General features: G+C 36.4%; 10 protein-coding genes across 10 annotated transcripts; 5 read left to right on the top strand and 5 right to left on the bottom strand.

Moving 5' to 3' along the window:
* Window positions 1–158: 158 nt before the first annotated feature.
* Window positions 159–2,150, top strand: NOC3 (Noc3p; the record flags this gene model as incomplete). Its single annotated transcript, XM_003959274.1, has 1 exon — window positions 159–2,150. The coding sequence occupies one exon, from the start codon at window positions 159–161 to the stop codon at window positions 2,148–2,150; it is 1,992 nt and encodes a 663-aa protein (XP_003959323.1).
* A 156-nt stretch (window positions 2,151–2,306) lies between these two features.
* On the bottom strand, window positions 2,307–4,136 carry AVT1 (Avt1p; the record flags this gene model as incomplete). Its single annotated transcript, XM_003959273.1, has 1 exon — window positions 2,307–4,136. One exon carries the CDS (start codon window positions 4,134–4,136, stop codon window positions 2,307–2,309), a length of 1,830 nt encoding a protein of 609 aa, XP_003959322.1.
* Window positions 4,137–5,105: 969 nt separating this feature from the next.
* SDO1 (guanine nucleotide exchange factor SDO1) lies at window positions 5,106–5,843 on the top strand (the record flags this gene model as incomplete). Its single annotated transcript, XM_003959272.1, has 1 exon — window positions 5,106–5,843. One exon carries the CDS (start codon window positions 5,106–5,108, stop codon window positions 5,841–5,843), a length of 738 nt encoding a protein of 245 aa, XP_003959321.1.
* Window positions 5,844–5,894: 51 nt separating this feature from the next.
* IRC25 (Irc25p) lies at window positions 5,895–6,422 on the bottom strand (the record flags this gene model as incomplete). The annotated part of the gene is made up of 1 exon (XM_003959271.1): window positions 5,895–6,422. The coding sequence occupies one exon, from the start codon at window positions 6,420–6,422 to the stop codon at window positions 5,895–5,897; it is 528 nt and encodes a 175-aa protein (XP_003959320.1).
* A 267-nt stretch (window positions 6,423–6,689) lies between these two features.
* Window positions 6,690–8,267, top strand: YEH2 (sterol esterase; the record flags this gene model as incomplete). The annotated part of the gene is made up of 1 exon (XM_003959270.1): window positions 6,690–8,267. The coding sequence occupies one exon, from the start codon at window positions 6,690–6,692 to the stop codon at window positions 8,265–8,267; it is 1,578 nt and encodes a 525-aa protein (XP_003959319.1).
* A 178-nt stretch (window positions 8,268–8,445) lies between these two features.
* On the bottom strand, window positions 8,446–10,701 carry ARP5 (actin-related protein ARP5; the record flags this gene model as incomplete). Its single annotated transcript, XM_003959269.1, has 1 exon — window positions 8,446–10,701. One exon carries the CDS (start codon window positions 10,699–10,701, stop codon window positions 8,446–8,448), a length of 2,256 nt encoding a protein of 751 aa, XP_003959318.1.
* Window positions 10,702–10,993: 292 nt separating this feature from the next.
* KAFR0J01150 (uncharacterized protein) lies at window positions 10,994–12,079 on the bottom strand (the record flags this gene model as incomplete). The annotated part of the gene is made up of 1 exon (XM_003959268.1): window positions 10,994–12,079. One exon carries the CDS (start codon window positions 12,077–12,079, stop codon window positions 10,994–10,996), a length of 1,086 nt encoding a protein of 361 aa, XP_003959317.1.
* Window positions 12,080–12,630: 551 nt separating this feature from the next.
* On the top strand, window positions 12,631–13,179 carry OCA2 (Oca2p; the record flags this gene model as incomplete). Its single annotated transcript, XM_003959267.1, has 1 exon — window positions 12,631–13,179. One exon carries the CDS (start codon window positions 12,631–12,633, stop codon window positions 13,177–13,179), a length of 549 nt encoding a protein of 182 aa, XP_003959316.1.
* Window positions 13,180–13,362: 183 nt separating this feature from the next.
* Window positions 13,363–14,244, bottom strand: POR1 (porin POR1; the record flags this gene model as incomplete). The annotated part of the gene is made up of 1 exon (XM_003959266.1): window positions 13,363–14,244. One exon carries the CDS (start codon window positions 14,242–14,244, stop codon window positions 13,363–13,365), a length of 882 nt encoding a protein of 293 aa, XP_003959315.1.
* Window positions 14,245–14,818: 574 nt separating this feature from the next.
* On the top strand, window positions 14,819–18,106 carry VAC7 (Vac7p; the record flags this gene model as incomplete). Its single annotated transcript, XM_003959265.1, has 1 exon — window positions 14,819–18,106. One exon carries the CDS (start codon window positions 14,819–14,821, stop codon window positions 18,104–18,106), a length of 3,288 nt encoding a protein of 1,095 aa, XP_003959314.1.
* Window positions 18,107–18,752: the final 646 nt, after the last annotated feature.

The raw sequence follows: 18,752 nt of genomic DNA, 5'->3' as shown, positions 1-18,752 counted from the left end.
GTAAATAGTGGATATTTCAATATGCTTGGTATGATTTTATTAGATTTACTTCCCGAGAAAATAGTACTTTGAAAATGCGATTGAAAAAATTTTTGATGCTCATCACTTGAAGTGAAATTTAGCTTAATCCAAGAAAGGATCAGGTAAACCACGTACACATGGCTAGAAGAAAGAGATCCCAGGATGCAATTCAGCAGAGAACTGCTATCAAGAGACAGCAGGAAGATGCCTTGTTAGAGGGTGCATCTTTCAATGAGGTTGACGTTGATGATGTGCATTACGAAGAATCGACGAGAAAGAAGGCGCGTACCACGTGGGATGATGTGGAACAGGATTATGAATTAGTTCCAAGAAAGCACAAAGATGCAGAAGAAGGTATGGTTGAAGGTTTGCCTATTAAGATCAACGGTAAAGTTGAAAGAAATTTAGTCAAAATTCAAAGAAAGAAACAGGAGGAACCTGCCGAAGTGTCCGAATCTGAAGATGAAGAATCACCTGTTGTAATCAGCGATGAAGCAGGTGAAGTGAGTGAAGAAGAACCAGACAGTGAGGAAAAAATTATTGCTTTGAAAGAAGAGCTTGCAGAAATGGTGGAAAAGATCATGGAAAATCCAGAAGAAAATACTCAAGCTCTGACCCGTCTATGTAAGATGGCTGAATCGAAAAACTCTAACACTTGTAAATTCTCTATGTTAGCCCTCGTACCTATTTTCAGTAGTATCATTCCTGGCTATAGAATTAGACCATTAACTGATACTGAGAAGAAGGAAAAAGTATCCAAAGATGTGGCAAGATTGAGAAATTTTGAACAGAATTTAGTTCTTTGTTACAAAAGATATGTGGATTTATTGACAAGCTTATCAAAAGTTCCTAATAATGATGATCCTATTAAAGTAAACCTGGGTATATTAGCTATGCAAGCCACAAATCAAATTATATCAAACGCATCCCATTTCAACTTCAGAAATGATGTGGTTATGATACTTATACGTCGTATATGTAAACCAAATCTTTCTGCTGATCCAACATCTACGCAGACTATTCAAACTATTCAAACATTATTCAAGGGTGACGATGAAGGTAATATTTCAGCAGAAATTGTTAGGGCGCTCTCGAAAGTAGTAAAAGTAAGAAAATACGCTATTGATGAAGTTGTCGTAAATACTTTGTTATCTATGGAAGTTTTGCACGATTATGATCCAAATACCAGAGGAGAAGAAGCAGAAACTAGAGTGAGATTGAAGAAGAAGGATAGAGTTCATCTTTCCAAGAAACAGAGAAAGGCTAGAAAGGAGATGCAAAAGATTGACGAAGAAATGCGTAATGCAGAACTTGCTGTGTCTGTTGAAGAAAGAGAAAGGAATCAAGCTGAAATTTTGAAATTGATTCTATCGCTGTATTTAAATATTCTAAAAAGTGGGAATACTAAGTTGATTGGTGCTGTTCTCGAAGGTCTAGCTAAGTTTGGTAATATGGCAAATTTCGATTTACTTGGTGATTTTCTTCAAGTTATGAAAGAAATTATCAGTGATGCTGAGTTCGACAATCTGGAAGCTAGTGAAATACGAAAAGTTCTACTTTGTATTGTGAGTGCATTTTCTTTGGTTTCAAATCATAATCAAATGAAAATCTCCATGGATCTATCTTCGTTTATTGAGGCTTTATATGCGGTATTGCCTTATGTCGCTCTTGATGCGGATCTTGAGTTTTCATACAAGTCTCTCAGATTAGCAGATCCATTGGAAGATCAAATATTCAACCCAGCTGTTAATGTTTCTACAAAGGCAGAATTACTCCTGAAAGCATTAGACCACGTTTTCTTCAGGTCAAGATCTGGTACCAAAGAAAGGGCAGAAGCTTTCACAAAAAGAATATACATGTGTATGGGACATACTCCAGAAAAAACCTCCATTGCACTATTGAAATTTATGGATAAATTAATCAGCAGGTATCCAGAGATAGGTGGTTTGTATTCGACAGAGGACAGGATAGGTAATGGACATTTCAATATGACGACAGATTCTATAGCTATGGCCAATGCAGGCGCAGCAACATTGCTAGAAAATGTCATTTTATCTAAGCATTACTGTCCAGTTGTTGTTAAAGGTACTCGTTCCCTAATGACAAAGTCGAAAGAACTTCCTAAATAAGACATGTAATAAATGTAGTAGTGTATAATAAAAAATGAAAAATTATAGAATTCAAAATGATATCTAACTTTTGTCTTATTATTTCCCCGTGCCATAGTTAAAGCTATATACATGTTGTTCTTATGAAAATGATATTCTTCTAAATGACATTTTGGCTTAAGCTAGTATGGCAGCACCAATACCTAGCGCGGAACAAATAATGCTGATAAAAATCGTTACCTTACAGGCAAGTTTTTCCCAAGGCTTGATTGTGTCTTTACAAATTCTCAAATAGAATAAACATGGCAAGATTAAGCAAATAGTGAAAACCAAGCCTGCACCTAAAAATGCTATAATTTTGTCGAACTGTGGGAACAGGATAGCAATTACAACAAACAGAATATTAACGAAAATACAATTGAGTACCTTAATACATTTTGCAAGGGTTAATTTTGTCCCTCTGAATTTACTTTCAGCATTTTGAATGTTGCAGATCGTATCCAATACGGAAATGATTGGTCTAGCGTTCAATGGTGTCTTAGCAATAGGAATAACAGTCATTAAGGCAGAAATTAGTCCGTAAAGATAAGTAGGATAATGATCTGATAGGAGAACATTTTTGGTGATTTCATCTTTAACTTGATCTCCGAACATTATGAAACCTACAATTGCTGTACCAATATCAGTGACTGCTGTAATTTTGTAAGTAGTTTTCAAACAGTCTTTAAATTTATGAGGATGTCTCATATCAGTTTTTAAATTGGGGAAAACTGCATGACCACCCCAACATGCACTTAATAGACCGATTGACAGACAAAAACTTTTGAAATCTGCTGGCCATAAATGTGTTGGCATTGGATGTAATAATGAGCCTGGAGTGGTTGATCTAAGTAGGCCGCAGAAAGTTATTAGAGATACTGTCCCTATTGTAGATAAAATTCCCAATAATGAGATATTCGATAATACACTCAATGGTAAGAAGACAGGAGGGGTCACCACAAAAAACCCAAGAATTTTGAAAAAATTTAATGAATAATCTGGGAATAGTGCATGCAAAGAATCTCCAAACAGGATAATTAGAGAGACACCAATTGCTAACAAATCGACTGTGAATAATGTAGAAATTAGTGCACGGCCTTTAGTACCGAATGCTGCATAGCCTAAATCAGCATATGACATCAAAGTTGGGTCTGTATCTAGGCATCTAGATAAAAGTTCAGCTGTACAGAAAGTAGCAGATGCAAAAATGAACAATAAAAGGATTCCAAGTACCCACCCAGCGTAATTTAGACCCAGTGGTAATGCTAAGAGACCTATACCGATTAGGACGTTGATAGAATTGAAGATTGTTTGTGGTGCTGTGGATTGGCCTGCCAATAGGGTGACAACTTTACCATCTTTACCTTCGATTCTTTTCAATACAATGGATTCCGTATCAGCGGCAATCGCATTGACATTACCTCCATATCCATCTCTTGTTAGATTCTGCGCCAATTCAGCCATTGATATGGAAGAACGTAATAATGATTGGTTCTCGAAATTGTTTGAATATATGGACCCATAATCCACAGATTCATCTATGGCAGTATCTGTATTAATATTAATAATAGAAGGACGCATTGAAATATTTGGTTGTTGCCCCAAGGCAACAGATAATTTTCTACCTGTATGAGAAGGAGCCATAGATTCTGGGTCGAAAATTTCATCATCGAATTCATTGAAATATGATCTCTTCTTATCAGTATTTAATTCGATATTTCTGAAGGAGGTGGCTCTACGAATAGAGGTAGCAAATCTACTTAATGAGTTGACACCTTTGAACGAACCAATTGGCTGATCTAATATAGATTGCCTTCTTGTCGTAAAGGAGCTATCTTCTATTTGACTTGATGAACCAGCAGCAGCAGCATAATCAGGGTTTCTATCAATCGGAATGGAAATATAGTGAACCTGTGAATGGGCTTTGTTCCCATCTCTTAATGGCTGTTGTTCTGGATCGGAGGCCATTGTGTTTAATGAACTTGCTAGATAGTTTAATACCTCCTGTAGACACAACCGCAATGTTCACAACCACTTGCTTTTAATGTTCAAGAAGTGGATTGTCAGCTATAAACAACGTTTTGAGTTTATCATCCGTGAACTCTCGATATATGTCTGTTTCGATAGTTTCCTCATTCGGAAATTATATCTGTATAAGGTAAAAACACCAAAAAGGGAAACACGCCATACTTTCTCAAGCAAAACTCTTCTAAAAATATCTCGAGAAGCACCAAATGGGTATCGAAGCTTTGATTGCCAGATCAGCATTGAGAGGCGTGCTGATCTGGTTTTATTAGGGAACTGCACAGCAATCTGTCAAGAAAAGCACACCGAATAGGAAAAACTGTCACCGGTGACAGAAAAAGAAAGCTGAAACGCTATGCCAAGAGTGAGCGTTACATTGCAATGGATTGATTGATGACTGGGCAGATGTGTTGACGATTAGGCAGTTGCATCGATAGTCGAGATACCGTGCATCCGATGCTCATTGTTTTGCCCGGTTTAGTTGTTTTTATTGTGTGACATACAGAAAATGTACCCTATGTCGAACAATATGTAATTAGTCTGTCTTTCATTAGGATATGACCATGCATGTGAATGCATATCTTTCACTGGGTGACTTTTTACTATTGCAATTATTTCGGAATCTTTTGAATTGCCTCACCAGTCCGTTCTGTTCTCACTGGAGGAGGGAAACAAGCATTTCTATACGCCAATAAAGCACTATTTGAAATACTCTGATCCCCAACATTAAGCCCCCCTCTGATGTTACAACCGTCAATATCATCTCTATTCGGTAAATTATACGTATGTGCAACTCCGGGTAACGTATTGTTGCAAATATTGCAATCTGAAAAATTCTCTTCGAAAGTCATCGCAAAGTTTTTAATATTACTTAGCCAATGCATTCGGATATAGACCTGCAAGCTGTGAAACATGCCTATTAATCAACCTTCAGGCCAGATTAAACTGACAAATGTGTCGCTAGTTAAACTGAAAAAACAAAAGAAAAGGTTTGAAATTGCCTGCTACCAGAATAAAGTCCAAGATTACCGTAAGGGCATCGAAAAGGATATAGATGAAGTTTTACAAATCCACCAAGTCTTCATGAATGTATCAAAGGGTCTTGTTGCTTCAAAAGAAGACTTACAGAAATGTTTTGGTAGTGTCAATATAGATGACATTATTAAGGAAATCTTGAATAAAGGTGAAATCCAATTATCTGAAAAGGAAAGACAATTGATGTTAAATAAAATCAATAATGAAATGCTGACCATTATTAGTGCCAAATGTATAAACCCAGTGTCGAAGAAAAGATACCCTCCAACCATGATTCACAAAGCATTACAAGAATTGAAATTTAACCCCGTAATAGGTAAACCTGCAAAGTTACAAGCATTAGAAGCCATCAAGATATTGATTGCCAAACAAATTATTCCAATTGTAAGAGCTAGAATGAAAGTTAAAGTACTTGTAACCTCCCAAGAAAACTCCGAAGTGATTGAAAAATTGACACAAATGATAAGTGGGCCTAACAATGCTGGAAATGCATCTTCTACTTGGGAACGTATAGGTTTAATCGATCCAGTCAACTATAGAGATTTGGTTTCTCTGTGTAATGGAAACGGTACTTTGCAAGTCTTGGACATGGCTGTTATTGATGATTCCAAATAATAATAATATACCTCGATTCTATTCTGTTAATATATTAGTCACTTTGTCTATTTACTTTACATACATTTCTTTTATTGACTTCAATAAAAACACTAATTTTGCAAAATCTACGTTACTATCATTTTCATCTTGTCTCCACATCTTGCTATTTAGCGTTATTAAAAGATTGACACCGGAGAAATTGTCACCTCTTAAAACAGGTGCTGATTGGGGTAAGATTACAGTCTGGTACAGGTTCGCTATTTGTGTGCAGATAACCGGTATCTTTGCATCGTTCGAATCACCTAATCTAACAATAACATTATAATCGGACAGATGATCCCTCATCGTTTCAAACTCCTCTTCTTCCTCCTCATTTTCCTCCAAAACCCCGTTTTGTCCTGCTATTGGTCGACTGAAAATCTGCTCCATTGGTCTTATTCCCCTCTGTGTAACTTCATAAGTGGAATCCATCTCACCACTGGCTCGTATCTGTATCAAAATTTGATTTGTGAAATGAGTAGCCGAGATATTCAAAGTTGAGCCCTCTAACGACTTCACGTCAGGGCCAAACTCACCTTTAAATTCAAAATACAGCATTACAATCCCAAACCTTTGCCTTTCACTTGACAACTATGCCCTGCCTTGTAATGGCTGTTCTTTTATTTATTATTCATATAAATTTTATATATAGATACATCTTTTTTGCTTTGTCTTCAATTTTCGCAATATCATATTGGAATGCTCGAACAGCTTTGTAAAAAAATAGATCATTTCTCAGTATATAAACAAAATGTAGAAGTTGTGATTTACATTGAAAAGTTATCGTATCTGTGCTTAAAGCTGACTGCTAGTTAACACTACGGGATGAGCGTATTTATAGAAGCTTTACAGCAATTCATCTCCCAGGTTATTCTCACATGCTTTCTGACTATTTTATTTATAGCATCTTTATGGCACAATTTTATAACGGTACATTTTAACAAACAGCCTGATCCAAGAGATATACGAAAATCAACCACTAATATAAAGCCAAAGAAGAAATCAGGTCATACGAAAAGGTTTTCGAGAAATTCCTTTTCCTCACTCATTCCTATTGAAATCGAAGAAGATGAAGAAAATAACATAGAGTATGATCATACTATCACTAGCGGGAATACGGTTCACTTAAACAGTACTGAGGCAAATACAATTGGAAGCGTGCCAAAGCCTGAGGTTCATAATCACCATGATGCTAGTGAAAACCCATTTACAGATCTTTTATCTCAAGAGGATAAAAAACTGGTGCCTGATTTAAAATACTACTATAAACAATATAATATTGACATTGAGGAATTTGAAATCGAAACAGATGACGGCTTTATTATCGACTTATGGCATTTAGTGCCATTGCAGCCACAAACAGAAGAACTTAAAAGACATCCAATCTTAATGGTACATGGTCTCTTACAAAGTAGTGGTGCATTTGCATCACCTGGAAGAAGATCTTTAACTTACTACCTTTTCAAATCAGGATTCGATATTTGGCTTGGAAATAATAGATGTGGACTCAAAGCAAGGTGGAATAAAAAAAATCTCAAGGACAAGCATTCAAAATGGGATTGGGATCTTGAAGAGATGGTCAAATTTGACTTAAAGTCGATGGTTGAAACAGTGTTGTTAAAAACAGGTTATGAAAAGTTGACTATGATTGCACATTCACAAGGTACTACTCAAGGTTTATATGGTCTGATCAATGGGGAAAAACTTTATAAAGATATGGATTTCAAGTTAATTGACAAGTTAGAGAACTTTATTGCATTAGCGCCAGCTATCTATCCAGGTCCTCTACTGGATGAGAAACCTTTTGTAAGATTCATGGCTATGGGCATTGATGTGCCTTGGGTTTTTGGTACAAAATCGTTTATACCATTGATGATGCTTATGAGATCATTAAGTGCTGGCACAAAACCTTTTTCATTTTTCTCTTACATTATGTTCAATTACTTATTTGACTGGAACGATTCCTTGTGGGATAAAGTTCTCAGAGACAGAAATTTTTTGTTTTCACCTGTTCATATTTCAGTAAAGCTAATGCAATGGTGGTTGAGTCCCGATAGTGGTAAAATTAGTTTCAAAAATGGCTCTACTAGAATGTTTCCCACAGATAGGACATGGTTCCCCATTGAAGATCATCATTCAGAGGATGTGATCCATTTAAACCCTCCACGTCCTAATTCATCTGATTATCCTAGACTAATGATGTTCATACCGAGACAAGATAGATTGGTTGACGGTGAAAGATTGATCAATCACTTTATCAATCATGAAGCCAATGCTGTATATAAGATCTGGTATATTGACGAGTATTCTCATTTAGATGTTCTCTGGGCTCATGACGTGATTGAAAGGATTGGTAAACCTATTGTTGACCACATAAGGTTAATGCCAGAATCAGAAGTATAAAAAATCTTAGATAATGGACTCTTTTCCTCTTCAATATTTGTAGTATGCATACAAAATTTTTATAGACTTTTCTTATACTTTTGCTTCTTTGTATTTAGGTTTTGTTTTAAGGAACTTACCTCAAGGAAAAGGTAACAAAACAGAACAAAAGGTGAATTAATTAATTTACATATGTTATTTATTCAAAATACCTGCAGTTCCCCAGTTTATGTTCCTTAATATATTCAGCCCCATATTCTTCGTAATCCTTTTTACTAATAATACTGTCTTTGTAATCCGCTTCATTCTGTGCCAATTTTCTCATACCGTACCAAGCGTCCAATGATGGGTTTTTACTCATTTTCACTCCTAACTTGGTCCCAACAGGTAGGAACCCTGTAAATTCCTTCACTATTCTTTCTCGAAGGCCAGGAAGTTTTGAATGACCACCAGTTAACCAGATATTCTTTGCCATGCCGAGACTAGTTTCACTGAGCTCCCTTGGTTTGGAACCGAATTTGTTCGACAAAATCGTCTCACAAAGCTCACTAATACCCGCTTGATCTTGACCGCCAATTATTGGCTGAAATAAAATTTCTGGCACTCTTATACGCTCTACATTTAGGTGTAGCTGATGCTGTTCATGAATATTTTCACTATCATGAGGTCTTGGACCTCTGAGAAATAAATGTAGAACGGAATTTCTCCAGTCGTATTGTGCATCTAGTGTGTCTTCTTCGGTAAAATGTGGATCGTGTTCTAATAATAAGCCCTCTAACTCTACAATTTCCTTGTATTCCTCTTCAATTATCTCCTCAAAAGCTTCTGGATTTTGCGTTATATCACTATAAACCAACCAATCCTCATCGTTGGCACCAAATGTATCATTTGGATCGTTATCGATCGTTGCTTGAGTTCTTGTTCTTTTCGATCCAGAAGTGGTATTCTCTTCAGCAAGAGATGCTAGATTTTTCATTCTCTTTTGTGCTGCTTGGGATTTACGATCTCTCATTTCATCACGTAGTTTGAATTTTTCTTTTCTTTTCTTTACAAGAGCATTTAATTTCGTACGTTTATCTTTGATCCATCCTGCTAAATCATTCTTCCGCCATTCTTCTTCCCTCACTTTCTCTTCTTCTGCCTCTTTCAAAAGCCTTTCCTTTTCCTCTTTAGCTTTTTTTCTTGCATCACTGCTGGCCTTCAAAAACCTTTGTTTTTTTTTTTCCTTGAGTTGTTCTTCATTCAATTCACTATCAGGAATATCTACTAGATCAAACTTTGTCTCTGTTGCTTCTTCATTTTCTTCATCTGCATTAGTATTTTCTTCATCCGCAGCATGGGCTTTTTTCAAAGATCTCTCTAGATTATATAAATATTTTTTAAAATCTTGCTCATCATCAAAACCAGCATTCTGTAGAATGGAAAGGACGGTTTTTCTTGGCTGGTCTACCAACTGCTCTCTAACTTTAGAAAAATATTCGAACTCTTCAGTTTTCTGAATAAGTCTTTCTGCTCTTTTTTGTTTTGCCTGCTCTTGTAGCCTCTTACCTGTTTCTTTTCTCTTTTCAGCTTGAATTCTTAGTTCCTCCTCAGTCTTTTGTGGTTGCATTATCTCAGTGAATGGCGCCTCTATGACAATATTTTTTTCTTCTAAAACGTCTAGTTTTAACATGGTATCGATGTCATTACTATAATCCGGTGAAACATAGCAATAGTTTGTGTACATTTGTTGGTATTGAAACGTTGAAAGTTTTGAGGGAAAATAAGGATATTTTAGAGACATTAAATCGCTCAAATAATCGACTGCCTGTCTACCACCCCAGTTAATTCTCTTGGCATCTGTCAGTACGCCTCTTCCATCAACAACGGGGATGACGTCGGTTTCCTCATTGGAACAGTTTATGACAATACCATCTTGATTTCCCTCATTATTTGCATAGAATCCAAACATTCCGTCTATACCAAAGCTGACATTAGGAAGGTGGAAACATTCAAAAAGTAATTCATACCAGTTTTTTCTCTGAGATTGTAGGGAACCAAGTGGTTCATTGATGATGAGGGGATTTCTCACGCTATTATCACCAACGACTCCAAGATGGTTGAAAGTATACTGCATGATATCCTCTACATAATCCCAATTAGCAATAAACGAACCATCGAATGGGGATTTTGATTGGGAACGTACAGTTTGATCAAGTAATACATCATTTCCGATGAACGTGAAGGTCTTGCTCAGTTTACGATCACGATGCCTTGTTAATTTATTGGGGAAAATGTGTGAAGGTATTGATGAACTAGTATAGCCTGCTCTAACCTCATATGAACCAAAATCTATAGCAATAGGTGTTTCCCAATTGTACGTTGCTGCATCGATGAAAGATTCCGGTTCTTCTCTTAAAGGCGGATCATCTACCACTGTGACCCTCATAGGTGGTAAAGAAGCATCTCTTGACATGATTGTTCGCTATTATGGTCTATTTGTTACTCGTTATCTTATCTGTAGTTCTGTGAGGTCTGTGGAACTTCATTAAGTTAAGACTGAAGAGAACATTAATTTCATCTTAAGCTTTTCGCGTTACCCGCATCTAAAATTGAAAGTTTTATATAAAGTGCTACCACCTTCAATGGTGAGGCTCGAAGACTACTGTCGAGGTGATAATTCTTTATGCGTTCCAGAATTCGTCATAGATAATGTTTTAATTATGTTATATATTTCAATCTCAGGTATGTACATGCTTTCTGTTATGTTAATGCTCGTCTCCCAACATGTTGTCAAGGAATGAAGATGCTGTAGGTTTGCCATTAAATCTCTTAGGTTTTGTTGGCGTCTGTAAAACGCTACTATCATTTATGTGGTTACCTGTGTTATATGTAGACTTGTTTGAGTCGAAGTTATCACCTGGTGGTACGTTAATCTTCGACGGGCTTGCGATGAAACTTAGAGATGATTGGTTCCTTCTATGGTAAGTCTCTCTTACTTTACTTTTCCTTTCAGGAGATGCTGCTCTTTCTGGTCTATGATAGCCTGGTTTGCTATCTGTAGAGACTAAAGATATCGTGGATTGATTGCCTTGACTGGCATCTGCCAATTTTCCGAATTTTGAAGGTGATTGGAATGGCTTTTGTGGAGTTTTCTGTTTTGATACTTCAAATGTTGGGGAAATAAACAATGAATTTCTGTTGTAGTAAGTTGGAATATTATCCTGAATTGAATTAAATCCAAATTGCTGATCTTTTGTTTCTGTTGCGCCCATAAGAAGATCAACGGCAGATGCATTAGGAATAGAATCCCACGATTCCCTTCTACTTGATTTCTGTGCATTAGCACCAAATAAAGCTATTTTAGATCCTCTTCTGTTATTATTAGCAACAAGTTTTTCATCTGCATCATCCCCATTATCACTGCTATTGGTAATCGGAATGTCATAAAATGGGTTATTTGTTGTAACATCATAATTCTTCTCCATGGTGTCATAGTATGCTCTCTTCGTGTTTCTGTGTGAGATATAAGTGACGATACTCCACCAGATCAATATTGCCAAAAAGATCATGGCTGCACATGCGCCAACTGCTATGAATACTGTACCATCCCTATCTGACGTTCTAAAAATGTGAGGGTTACCTTCTGCAGAAGGAGGTGTAATAGTGGGAGTGACGCTCGAAATAGTGGAACTAGATTGTGTCATCAAGACAGTCGAGTTTCCTGACGTCGTGGTGAAGATGCTAGGCATTTCCTCCGTCACAGAACCGCTTGATGAATCGTCAGCAGCAGCGGAAGTTGTTGTTGCCGTTGTTGTCAATTGGGGCAAACTTCTCCTTATCAGTTCAGTCATGGTGCTGATATGTTGTTATCCTTTCTGTATTTCCTGAAAATCCTATAGCCAGAAGTCAAGTCTTTTGAAATAAGTGTCAAGTACGACTAGAGTAAAAAGAGAAAAAGGAAGACAAAGGTGAATTACTGTCAAGATATAACGTCCCTCGAAGAGTTAAACAATGTGGTCATACGTCTACATCAAGTGAGCCAGATTTCATGAAGTTTCAGACGAATAGTTCAATGATACAAAATTTAATTTTTGTTGACAAGTTTCCTAAAATGGAAAAGTAATTGCCCCATTTACCATTTCTGGATATCGCATATCTAATTGGGACACAAAAGTAAGCTAATTTAGGGTTTGGAAGGAGACAGCGAAAAATCGGATCTGATTTGTATGTATTCGAAGAGGGTAAATCTAGGGTTGATTTTCACCGTTCTAGTCTATCGCTCCCATATAGACGAAATTTTCAATATGCTTTAGACAGCCAGAACAAAATGGTTGATGAGCTTCATCTGAGTTAGCAAGGTAGAGTTCTGGAGGGCGTCAAAAAGTAATAGGATAAAGTCCATATGTCGTCAGATAAGAAGAAACCTTCACATTTTATCCCACCGTTAAATTTTTCCCCTGTCATATCTACGGATGTGTCATTATATAGGTCAGGATATCCAATGCCCATAAATTACCCATTCATTAGGGACCAACTGAACTTGAAGACCGTAATTTATATAGGTGATAAAAAGGACACACCAGCGGAGTATTTGGACTTTCTTAAAGATGAAAAAATCAAATTTTATCATATACCTATGGAATCATGTCGAGACATTGGTATCAAAGAAAGTATGAATGATATGTTGAAGTTGGTGCTGAATTTTGAGAATTATCCGATTTTAATGCATTCTAACAAGGGAAAGCACCGCGTTGGCGTTGCTGTGGGGATTATTAGGAAGTTTTTACAGGGCTGGTCTACTGCTGGGGTTTATCAAGAGTATGGTATATTTTCCGGAGGGTTGAAAGATGAAGCAGATCTAGAATTTATTACGATGTTTGAGAGTCAGCTTGAAGTAAATAAGAGTAAAGTTCCAGGGTTTGCTCAGATAAATTTTGAAAAAAAAGTGTAGAATTGAATGATTTATGAAAAATACTTATTCACATTAAGATGAGGCGACATTCCCCCGTATTCACGTACGGAACTAATGAAACTGTAAATAATTACCCTATCTGCTTTCATTAAATTTCTTACCAGAATTGATGGAACCATCATCCGTGTGTACATATAATACGATATATAGATATATCTGTACTCAAGCATCAAAAGATAGTGACCAACCAAGTTTATGGACCGGTTCGTTTAAGTTCAAAGCATCAAATGAAGCACCTAAACCTAGAGTAACACCTGGTCTTAAAGCCTGTTTGTAACCCATTGCTACGCTACCACTGTCGGAGACTTTTAATTTGATTTGCGAATTAACGTCAATCAAATATTTGGTGACAAATTCAAGATTTACTTTGTTTGAGTTGAATTTTGGATCTAGTATTGCACGAGAACCTATTTGTAAGTTTGGATTCAAAATTTGATTGAAAGATAGAGAAGTTAATTGTTTATCATCAACTTGTAATCCTATGGAATAATCCAAGGTCTTATATGCCACCGCCATTGCATAATCGGAAATCGACCCTTGGTTGATATTATATTTCAATTGAGACCCATAAACGAAACCATCGCGATACAGTGTGAAATCACCAGTAAAATTTGGAGGACCATTTAAGAAATTGAAATTACCTCTTGCTGTAAAAAAATGTTGAATAAAATTTACATTTAAGTTTACATTTTTATCCTTGTCAGCGGCAACATCTTTACCTAAAAACAAGTTTGGATTGAAAAAACTTGATAATTCAGTTTTTAAACCAGGTGTGATATCATTAATTTCGATCTTTGAATTCAATTTATTTCTATTTGACCAAGTTTGAGTTAAGGCAATACCAGTAGATTTGTCAATATACTTAGATTCAAAATTTGTACTCAATGGACCATCTTTAACTGGTTGTCTCGCGTTAATATTGAAATTTACACCGTTTCTTGCCACTGTCTTGATATCGAGTGATAGAGGTGTTAAATGATAAAAATCTTTGCTTAAGAGATCATTGGTGTCTTTAAACACATCAGAAAAGAAAGGAGGATTCATGGTAATAACTAGTTGGCAGCTTTACGTTACTTTGCTTATCAAAGAATTTGAATTTGTATGGGAAATTTAATTTCTTCTTTGTTACTTCTCACATTCTCTTATATAGACATCCTTTCGGTCAGTTTCCCTTATAACAAGCCAATTAAATCTTGTTGAAATTCGATGGGAAAAGGCACTTATTTCTTGAAAGGAAGGGATAGTTTCCTAAATAGGAACCTCTCGATGCTTTAGGAAACCAGTCCTAACTGTTAATTGAAGCCCTAACTCCGTTTTAGCCAGATTGAGAAGGTCGACCAAAATGACCTAATTTTTGCATATTTTAACCCTCGAATTCCGGGCCCTCTAGAAAAAAACCCTTCTAAAGTGAGTTTCCCGTATTCAACAAACTTATTGGTGTAGCGCTATCTACACGTAATTTGTTATTAACTGCATAGAAACTTAAAAGTGTCCTATAGTGTCCACTTAAAGGAATATTCTCTCTCCTCTCATCGCCAGTAACTGGACGAATCCAACGTTCTACTTTATAGCATAATTCTTTCCCTGTTTTTATTTGTGCCAAGTGACACTAGTAGCGATGGATAATGATGAAGATGGTCAAAGTAAGAAATTCATCGTGGAAACTGAGACTGTGGAGGCCCCAGAATCCAATTTACTACTGAGTGCAAGCAATAAATTACCAGGAAACAATGTAACTTCTGTCACTGAAACCGACGTGTCACCTGATATTACCACTTCCCTTCCGAATAATCCTAACTTGACTACCACCAACAGTAATAATAGCGCAACGTTCGATCGCAGTAGAGGTGTAGAGCCTTCTATACACAGTTTTCAAGATGATCATATTAGCGGTGTTTCAGAATTAAGAAATGAATCTGTCTCTTCTAACATTATGCCACATCTTGATGACAGAAGAGAACAAAATAAAGTTGAAACGAATTCAAGCACATCTCATAATACACTTATTGATAACAATCCACTTTCAACTCATTTGAACCAATCCTCATTAAGAAATAAAAAGAGTAAGTTATTGGTAGAATCGCCGCTGGTGCCCTCCGTGAATAGAGAGGATGAACCTAACCATACCAAAGATGATTTAAGTAAAAACCAATTTCCAAGGAAAAGTAATATAATAGATGACCTATTAAAGGTAAGTGAGAGACCTACGAAATTAAATAATAATGATGCCGATAAAAATAGGACACTATTAAAGGTTAAAGAGTCGATAAATAAAACAAAAAATGATGCAGATAGTCCCGCAACAACTAGAAGCCAGAGTACTAGTAAAGGGAAACAATTAGTCAATATGGAAACCCCTTTAATGTTGAATACCTCTAAGCCCGTACTTAAAGATGATACTTCAGCAGTGAACGCAAGAAGCAGTGTGGATCAAAAACTTGATAATAATCCAATAAAAAAAATAATCGAAAGGCCACCAATACAGTCAATGAATTCGAGGGAGGTTCTCTTGACACCAGACGCGGGTAAAGATAATAAGCATCCAAAAATTTCAAATCTTCATATGACAGCTTCTTCGTCAAGTAATAGTAATAATAGTGAGGCGAATCCAAAGGAAAAGAATGTTCCTAGTAAAAACTTGGCCTCTACTGAGGATATTCATTCTCAGTTTGGACTGGATGGCAGTTCCCAGAAACCAACAAAGGCCGATTTTTTCGCAGCAAGATTAGCTTCGGCAGTTGGTGAAAATGAGGGAAGTGATTCTGAAGAAACTTTTGTATATGAATCAGCTGCCAATTCAACAAAAAATTTGATTTATCCAAATGCAAGCTCGGTGGCCTTAAATCTTACAGCAAGTGGTACTGGGAATGCTATTTCCTTGGCGAATAACACTAATGATGTGCAACAAAACAAAGTCCCAGGAGTGGCGCCGAAGATGAGCGTACCTGTTTTAAACAGCAATAAAAAACTTATGAGCAGGCTGAAAAATACAAGGCATGTAAGTACTGGTGGTATGCCAGCTCTATCAGCAAGTCAGCAACCGCCAGTTATCGCAGCGGCACCATCAAATGTGGCTTCAAATCTGAGCGCAGTGATAAATGCAGATTCTGTAACATCATCAAACGCGCCGAGGAGTAAAGTTCATAGTAATAGCCACAATAACAGCAACAATAGGAATAATGATGATAATAGTAATAATAACAATAATGTAGATGAAATGACCAGTCTTCGGTCGATAAGCCATCAATCGTATAAGCCAAATGATGTACGATCGATAAGATCTTTTATTTCTGAGCAACAGCATGTTTCTCCCGACAGGCATAAGAATGTTACTGGTTTCACGCATTCGACAAAGGATACTAAGCATCTCCAAAATACAGCCCAACGATCTTCTTCAATGAAGCCTTCGTACTCAAATTTAACTTTGAGGCAAAATATTTCAACCAACAAAATGAACCTAGAGGATAGCGCAAATAACTATAACCCAGACAGCAAAAGAGTCCTAAGGACAACTGTGTCAAAAATTTTTGATAGCAACAACACGCCGCTAAGAAGGTACTCTGGAGTTCCTGACCACATTAATTTAGAGGACTATATAGAGCAGGCCAATGATTATAACGTAGTTAATAGTCATCAAAATCCACATAACAGTAACGGATCATTAATGCACTCTAACAGCGTTAAAATAAATAGCTCTTATCTAACAAATAATAATGATTCGAGACGGATGGTGAGCAATAGTCACCCAACTAATGATAATCACGCAACGTGGGGTCCTGTGGAAAATGATTATGGCAATGGTAGTAATGTTGGAAACAGCACCAACAATGACAACAATTACTATTATAATGAACCCAGTGCAATTGAGGAGGTGGAAGAGGAGGAGCAATTTAAGCAAAGCCCCGCGAGCCATACAGCTACTAAAGATGATAATGACGAGCATTCTATGTTTTACTACAATCACAGGTCAGACTTGGAAGCAAGGCCTCAAATTTCAGATTATGAAGATGACGATGGTGTTGACGTTGTTGATGAAGAAGGGATAGATCCCCGTTATTATCATCAGGTTCACGGAAGTCCATCACATTTTCAAGGTTATAAATCTATGAATGGGTATTATGACTATTCTTTTGCGTCATCGGCCGATCAATATCCAAGACAGAACGTTAATGAGTATACACCGTTAAAAGTATCACAACAGCCAGGTTACCGAAGAAAAGTTTCGAGGAACCAAATAGACTATTCTCCTCATAATTTCTATACAAAGAAAAGCACATGGTCCAAGTTAAAACATTTTATCTACTTTTCTTTTATTGTAATATCTCTAATGACCGTCGGTTTTGTGTTTGGTTTCACATTAGCAACTAATAAAGAACTGCAAAATTTTGACATTGTCTTGATCGATAATGTTATTTCTACAAAAGAGGAGTTAATATTTGATGCGACGGCTTCAGCGTTCAATCCGGGCTTTTTTACCATCTCTATTTTTGATGCTGAATTAGACATATTTGCGAAAAGTCAGTATACCAGAGCACGTTCTGGCGACAAAAGTAAAGAAGTAGAAACTATTTTACTCGGAAGGGTGAATGAGTTAGATAACCCATTGAGTTTCCAGGGTGGATTCTTCAATAGAAATTATGATGTTTCGATGTCAAGTTTCAGGATATTAAATCCAGGATCTATCAAAGATGATGAAACTGAACTCCGTGTAGTGGAAATACAAGATGATGACAATGAGAAAAAATGGGGAAGATTAATTAAGCATGATTATCAGCTAATTCTAAGAGGAAATTTAAAGTATAGGATACCTTTTTTCAACAATGAAAAGTCCTTGGCAATTCAAAAAACCGTAGAAATATCTGTTGAAGATGAAGGTGATACTATTATGCGGTCAATCACCATATAACTAAAGTCGATCAGAGCATCGCTGTGAATCTGAATGAGAGGATCAAAATATACTGCAGAGCACACATATAAAGATACACATATACATATTCTTCAAAGAAAAAGTAATATCATATTTAAAGGATTATTGGAAGATTGCCTAGTAAAATCAAGGCTCTTCACACGCCTATTTCACCTTGCTGTGATCTCACAATTACTCTTATCTAAAAGCTCTAATGCTAATTACATTCGGCGAGGATGGTCTTGATTTTCATACATATTTCAGAAACGTCGAAGTTTGCTCTAACAATCCTTGAAGTTTCATCTTACCGAGATTTACAATAAAAGAAAAGAAAATTTAAAAATAAACTGCGAATTGCAACTGAACTATTTTATTCGAAGTTTGAAGGACTGAAAGTTTATGTTAAAACGTTTCTGAAAAGGATCTTCAATTTTTGACATTAATTATAGTATCACAACGGATTTTGGTGCTTTAATTTGAAGATTTCAAGCAGCTTATAGCATTTTTACGTCAAATTTCTTTATTTAGCATATCGAAGTTTCAAGCAAAACAGAACATTCTCAACACTTTTCTTCGTCCAAAAGAAACATTGCATTGAAACTATATAACGTTTTACAAGATTAAAGTTCAAAACCACGCCTCAGAT

The sequence above is a fragment of the Kazachstania africana genome, chromosome 10, assembly GCF_000304475.1.
Source record: "Kazachstania africana CBS 2517 chromosome 10, complete genome".
Classification (NCBI taxonomy): Eukaryota; Fungi; Ascomycota; class Saccharomycetes; order Saccharomycetales; family Saccharomycetaceae; genus Kazachstania; species Kazachstania africana.
The sequence above is the reverse complement of the archived record's forward strand: the minus strand, read 5'-3'. Positions and strand labels throughout refer to the sequence as shown.